General features: G+C 32.6%; 2 protein-coding genes across 3 annotated transcripts; one reads left to right on the top strand and one right to left on the bottom strand.

The window, feature by feature from the left end:
• Window positions 1–485: 485 nt before the first annotated feature.
• LOC112704760 (uncharacterized) lies at window positions 486–3,075 on the top strand. 2 transcript variants are annotated; one of them, XM_025755744.3, is made up of 4 exons: window positions 486–740; window positions 834–1,013; window positions 1,193–1,441; window positions 2,529–3,075. In XM_025755744.3, the coding sequence occupies exons 1-4, from the start codon at window positions 606–608 to the stop codon at window positions 2,799–2,801; spliced, it is 837 nt and encodes a 278-aa protein (XP_025611529.1). In that variant the 5' UTR covers window positions 486–605; the 3' UTR covers window positions 2,802–3,075. The 2 variants fall into 2 exon arrangements, with proteins under 2 accessions (XP_025611529.1, XP_025611528.1); XM_025755743.3 differs by having other exon boundaries at window positions 526–740; window positions 2,526–3,075.
• Window positions 3,076–3,381: 306 nt separating this feature from the next.
• Window positions 3,382–5,384, bottom strand: LOC112704791 (CASP-like protein 1D2). The gene is made up of 3 exons (XM_025755745.3): window positions 4,728–5,384; window positions 3,987–4,113; window positions 3,382–3,880 (listed from the first exon to the last, which is right to left on the bottom strand). The coding sequence occupies exons 1-3, from the start codon at window positions 4,952–4,954 to the stop codon at window positions 3,656–3,658; spliced, it is 579 nt and encodes a 192-aa protein (XP_025611530.1). The 5' UTR covers window positions 4,955–5,384; the 3' UTR covers window positions 3,382–3,655.
• Between the last annotated feature and the right edge of the window lie 1,029 nt (window positions 5,385–6,413).

Raw genomic sequence — 6,413 nt, 5'->3', positions numbered from 1 at the left:
TCCCCAGCTGTAGCCACCCATGTCCTCAAACCTAGCTACGTATGGGAGCCATCTAATGTGAATGCAGTTGCCGAACTTATCGACAAATAGCTGAGTCCCTAACAGCATCATGATATAGGCCTAGGCATACCTCCTAACTGTGGGATCATCGACTCCCTCAGGGAGCTCTCCAAAAATCTCCTAGAACCAGCTGCAGTTCACTACAAACTTTTGGATTTGGTTTGTAGGAGGTAACATACCCAACAACTCCTGAAATCACACCCAAGCTGGCTGATTACCCTGGATATACGTTTGGAAATCTGTCAGACAACAATTAACATAATGTCTATTAATCGACAAGTCTAACTAGTATGTCACGTCTTGCAGTATAATAATATACTCTCCGAACAGCATATAAAACGTATACATATGCCCAATGCTTGGTTTATGCATGTCATTTGCCCCGTATGTAATATAATTAATTTTTCTTTAAATCATTTATAGAGATTAAACTCTGTGATTTATAGAAATTAAAGTCTTTAATTTATTTATGAAAAAGTGGGGCGTCAGCAGAGTGATTGGGATGAGGTGGGGCCCAGTGGAACAAGTTAGAAGAGTTCGTTGAAATGAAAGTGGAGAATGGAGATCGGAGAAGAACAGATTCCTTTCTTTCTTTCTGCAGTTTCCAACAACCCAAACTGGCTTCCATCATCAATTATCTTCCTCACGATGTTGCCATCAAAATCGCTTCTCTCCTTCAGGTTTCGATTTCTCAATTTCCTTTTAATTTCTTCACTTTCAATGTTTCCTTTTTCTGCTTCCATTTTGCTTGACCCCTTTCTCCTCTGCAAAAGGTTCGAGATTTGTGTGCCTTGAGTTGTTGTTCCACTTTCTGGAGGGAACTCTGCGTCTCCGATTCCATTTGGGAGTCTCTTGTCAGAAAAAGATGGCCTTTACTCACTTCCTTCGATTTCCCTTCTTCATCTTCATCTTCCACTTCCTCTTCCTCTTCCGCTAATTCCCCGAATTTTAAGGTATTCCACTTATTCCCTTGTTTTACAGCTTGACCTAATTTCTTTCCTGTATCGGTAATCTGAATTGGGAATGTGATCAATCAAGTACTTGACTTTTGGTCTGTACTCGTTTAATTGGTTGCTGTTAGAAATTGATATGAATTTGTGTTATAACTTAGGTTTTCAATTGGGTTTAACAGAAGTGGAGGAAATTGTACTTAAAGAGGCATGTGGAGTTGGGAGTTAGGGCAAGGTCTGTGGAGAAGTTTGTGGAAGCTTGTTCCCGTTCTGAATCACTTGAAGTTAGGGACTATCTCAATGCTGTTGAAACCTTGATTGCCACAAGGTTTGGTTTTGAAGATGTCCAGAGGTTCCTCTTCAACCCTAAAGTCAACGTCTTGCTTAACTTGATTGGTGTCCACTATTGCCTCACATGTCTTGGGATTCAGGTATTCTTATCTTTTTTTTTTCCAACCATGTTGTGATTTGTTTTGTTTTCGGTTTCATAGCTTTTTAATTTTCCCATTTTGAAACACTTGAACCGTAGCTGCAAAATCTAGAACAGTATGGAAATGTTCATGGACGAGTTTAATTTAATGTGTAAAATTACCCAAGGAGAACATCATAGTTTTGCGGGTTTTCGGGAAAAAAGAACGCCAAATTAGCTCCAACTAAAAGGGAACCACTGTTTAAGATCCCAGATAGTTTTGGTTCCTTTCAATTGTTAATTGCTTCATCATGGCTTAATTTGGTGTCACTTGATGACCCTTGATATGATCACTGTGCATAAGATCTATCAAAAATGTATTTAGCATATTGTCGATGTGCAATTCTACATGCTACAGTCAACTTGATGTTCTTTCGTTTTTTGCGCAAGGCTGCAGTTAACATGATTGCTATTAAAATGTTTGATACTTAACACTTTGGATCAAAACACCTTTTTTTTTGGCTGAATTTCATGATTTTGTTGTATTTTGAATTTTGAATACATGTAATAAGAAAGTCAATTGTATTTTTTTTCCATACTAAAACTTCTCTGTGAAATAAACATATATCTTCTGCTCAGTCTTGGACTCTTGGGTAGGGTAATACTATTGTTTTAAGCTTAATATCAATTATTTGAAACAACTTGCAAACACATGTTCAAGATTTCTTGTTCCTGTTTTTGTTTTTAAAAAAGATAACGTGTACCATTTTTGTCATTTGTTGCTCTCTTTGCAAGTTTTCATATTCAGAGATATAGATGAGCTTTATCTTATCCTTTGACTTTTGCAGTTTTTCTTTCAGAAGTTAAGTCGTGATCTGTAAAGATAGATGTATAGCTAGGCGTATAACTATTATTTTTTTAATCTAAATTGATTTTTTTTCCTCTCATTTTATAACATCTCACATTTCAGCCTTGAACTGATAACATGCATATGAAAATTATAATGTTGGGTTAAAGTTTTGAAGGGCTATACCAGAATTTAAAATTACAAACTTGTATAAAAATCATTTCAGTGTTTGTAATTGATATCTAAGCGTGTTGATTAGCAGGGCGATGAACTCGTAGAATCGCTTCGGGCTAGTGAGATATCTGATCGGCATGTATGCATCAAGTGGTGGAAAGTTGGGAGATGGATCTATGGCTTCCGCAGGAGGGACGAGTCGCATTCTCGTTGGGTTTCTTTGGCATATTTAGCAACAGAAGATGATGAACATGTTCTGGGGGTACTTCGCCGAGGTACCATTCATGAGGTTGTACGTGTTCAGATCTCTGCTGTTGGTCACACATCAACACCTTGGTCCTATAAGACTGATCAACTATAAGTATATATATAATTTATATAGCTATCAGTTTTAGTATGTGTATAATGTGGTAATAATACGTGTGTATCACTATCACTACTATTATGTCATTAAATACAAGAAAATAAGACAAGTTCAGATTACTTTTAAAATCAATCAGATTAAAAATATGCATAAATTCCATTCTTGTAAATGTAATAGATGAATTCGTGGAGGACAATTATACCATGCATTGAACTCCAATGTTGTTATTTAAGTTGTCACAATCAAGCACATAGAATGCTTTTCTTCTCCATGTTTTAATTCTTAGACCCCAGAGGAAGTTCTTTGTGATGTTGAGTCTTAGGCAGATTTCATAGCTTTCTTGTCCTATGTACTCATAACTTCATTGGACGTTTCATTTCAATGATTTTCAAGTCATAAAGAGACCGCAACATGCTTTGTGTAATTTTACACCTTAAAATTTTCACTCTGTTTTTATGTCCAATTTTCATACTCTACTCTACATTGCCCCTGATGTTATCAGAGTGCCATGCTGTGAAATGAATCATGATACTTGGAAGAATGGTTGCAAAATTAAAGTACACATCAAAATCATCAATTAATCATATAAAACATTTCCATGTTGATTATAACTGGTTTATTTTGTGGGTGCAGAATAATTAATTACAAACCATTTAATGCATGAATAAACCACCAAGACAACCACTACTACTACCCTGTCTACCCATTTACATAATAATCAAAAACCATTGCCCTGAAACCAACAAACATTCACAAACAGAAAAAGTCATTCACAAACTGTACTAATTACAGTACTTAACAACACACTCAGACTAACTTTGTCAACATTAATGAAACTATGAACCATTTGTCTACTTGGGAACCCTGCTGTGAAGGGTGAAAGCTGAAAGGAAGATGAGTAACACAACAACAATGCTGCCAAACAAGCCCACAGCAAGGGATCCAGCAACATGCTTACAGAAAGTGTCATATGCACTGCAAATTTTATTCCAATGGACATGGCTGTTTCCCTTTAAACCTATGTATGCAACACCTGCACCTGCTCCTGTTGCTGATGCTATTATCCCCAGTATCAGCTGCACCACACCATAACAAATAACACTCATGGGTTATTACTTATTTATCTCTTGAAATGCTAGCTAGCTTATAAGGTGAAAATATGATTATTTTATTAATTGTTACCGCATCCCAGAAGAGAAAATGAAGGAGAAACTTGGTTTTTTGATGTGGTCTCTGGATCACAGAGAGTGATGCTAGCGTGGTGATGATGCTGTAAAGCCCAGAAACCGAAAATGCAACCACAAAATATCTGCATAATTTTATATCATAATATGTCAAATTTCTAATTGCAAAGCGTCAACAACAATTAATAATATTTGTTAAATACATAAAAAGAATTGAAATAATAAGTAACACAATAAGGCAGGAGAATGATACATTAGGGAAAATAATAAACATTATAATAGAGAGACTCTTTGCCTCCTTACAAATAACGTACTGTAAAATATGACATGCAAATCCAAAAGCCATCATAATTACGTACATATCAGAAATCAGAGTAAAAATTAAGGGAAAGCCCTCATGTATTAATTAACAGTTCAACTAAGATTAAATTTTCATTCTCCTTTCTTCTTGAAGGAAAAAAAAAACATATTTAATTAGTGTAGTTTCTTTATTTTTTCTGTTTTAACTTTCTTTATATTAATTTCACGTTGACTACAAAAACATAGACCAACATATATAGCAAACACTTCGTATATAGCCGCCACAGAATCAATTACCACATATTTGTGTCTTGTTTAAGTAATTTTTAATATGTATTTTATATTTTAACGTATATTATATACGAATAACTAATTTGGTGGCTGATTTTTTACGTAAATATAGTATTTTTGATATATAAAACTTTATATATGAACTTACACAAAGGCCGGTGAGTATCTCCACTTGGCTGGTTGTGGCACAGGCCTACCTTGGAAAAGCACCAATTCGGTTTGATTACCAGTGACAAGCACCACTACTGCCACAAGTGATGCTGCAAACAACAGAAACCTTAATATCACATCCAAATTAGACAAATCGACGCCGGCCGGAGCCGGAGTTGGAGCTGTCCTGTTCTCAGGTTCCCCTGGCTTCTCTGTAGTAGACATGTTGTCACCTTACTTAGTTTTCAATAATGGAAACTAAGGAAGGTACTTGTAGTATAGTAGCAGTGTTATTAAAAGGATAAGAATAGTTGAACAATATGGTTATGTCTAAATATATATGTATATATAGATATATAGATATATATATAGATGGATGGATGAAGTTGAATGATGTGTAAAATAAAAACAAATGGAGGGGTTAGAGTTTTCCTCACGCTATGGTTGGTTTGAACAGTTGCTTGTTAGTTGGTATGTGTATGTATGAGGTGATTCACACATAGCTGATAGTCAATAATCTTTATAATATATGTATTTTTTATTAGTGTACTTAATCCTATAAAGTTTACACGAAATATATATACATTTGAATATATTCTATAGGTGCTTAATTTCAAGATTCACATGAAATATCTTTTGGGGTTGTTTTTTATTTGGATTATGAATTGATGTGTGTTTGTATTATAGGGCTAGAGGGTAGAAACTTGTGTTAAGTGTTACATCCATAGCTATCATATGAATTATGAAATGATTTCTTGTAACACTTTTCCATCTCAGCTGGTAATTTCGGGTTAGATTGATTTGTCTTATGTGGCACATATACATATATGGAACAATCATTTTTTGATTTCTCACTTATCATGATTGAATGAAGGAATTTGTTAGCTAAATAATAGTTTTTATAAATAATATAAATAATAAATTTTAAAATTAATCTAATAAAATAAAAATATATTACATCTTTTAAATTATTTATCTAAATTTTAATATTAAAATAATTATTTATACATTTAATAAATTAAATATTTGATATATTTATTATTTATATTATTTAATATTTTTATTTCTACCTATATTTTTGTTGAAAAAGGAATTGAGAGTTAAGGTTGTGGTTGCTTGGTTGGTATAATAGATTAGATATATATAGAATTAGAGAGAATAATATGTACCACCTAAACACACTAAAATTCTTTGATAACATTGGAAAGACAAAAAATAATTCGTTTAATCGGTTTAAATTTATTTTATTTAGTATTTATTTATTATAAAAGATATTAAATAAAAAAATATTTTAATAATTTTTTATTAATATATTTTTATTATTAAACATTTCTGAAAATTTCTTATATCATCAATAATCTATTTTGGTACTCATTAGCTATAATAAATTATTATCTCTTAGAAACATAGATTTCGTAACTTTCCTTTCTTTCAAAAAAATTATTTGGCCGGATTTAATTTTTATCATGTTCAAAGGATTTTATTATTTTCATCACATGGGCTTGGACAGAGTCTAAAAATAAGGATATACGGATTGGATTGAATATGATATCTGTGCTTTTTAGTATTAGATTATCAGATATATCTATATAATTGAACTTTTTCTTAATTATATTTTTATATAAAAAATTCAATAAAATATTTTTTTCATATTTTTAATTTTGTTTATTCTTAAAATATTTTT

The sequence above is a fragment of the Arachis hypogaea genome, chromosome 1, assembly GCF_003086295.3.
Source record: "Arachis hypogaea cultivar Tifrunner chromosome 1, arahy.Tifrunner.gnm2.J5K5, whole genome shotgun sequence".
Classification (NCBI taxonomy): domain Eukaryota; kingdom Viridiplantae; phylum Streptophyta; class Magnoliopsida; order Fabales; family Fabaceae; genus Arachis; species Arachis hypogaea.
Note: the sequence above shows the minus strand (reverse complement) of the source record. Positions and strands in the feature narration are given on the sequence as shown.

Bases quoted from the DNA above. Each gene is read 5' to 3' on its own strand.
- LOC112704760 (XM_025755743.3), top strand. From the start codon at position 606: ATGAAAGTGGAGAATGGAGATCGGAGAAGAACAGATTCCTTTCTTTCT. The intron at 1,014-1,192 runs GTATTCCACTTA...TGGGTTTAACAG, and splicing joins CTAATTCCCCGAATTTTAAG to AAGTGGAGGAAATTGTACTT. The intron at 1,442-2,525 runs GTATTCTTATCT...CGTGTTGATTAG, and splicing joins TCACATGTCTTGGGATTCAG to CAGGGCGATGAACTCGTAGA.
- LOC112704791 (XM_025755745.3), bottom strand. From the start codon at position 4,954: ATGTCTACTACAGAGAAGCCAGGGGAACCTGAGAACAGGACAGCTCCA. The intron at 4,114-4,727 runs GTAAGTTCATAT...AAAATTATGCAG, and splicing joins AGATACTCACCGGCCTTTGT to ATATTTTGTGGTTGCATTTT. The intron at 3,881-3,986 runs GTAACAATTAAT...GGTGTGGTGCAG, and splicing joins ATTTTCTCTTCTGGGATGCG to CTGATACTGGGGATAATAGC.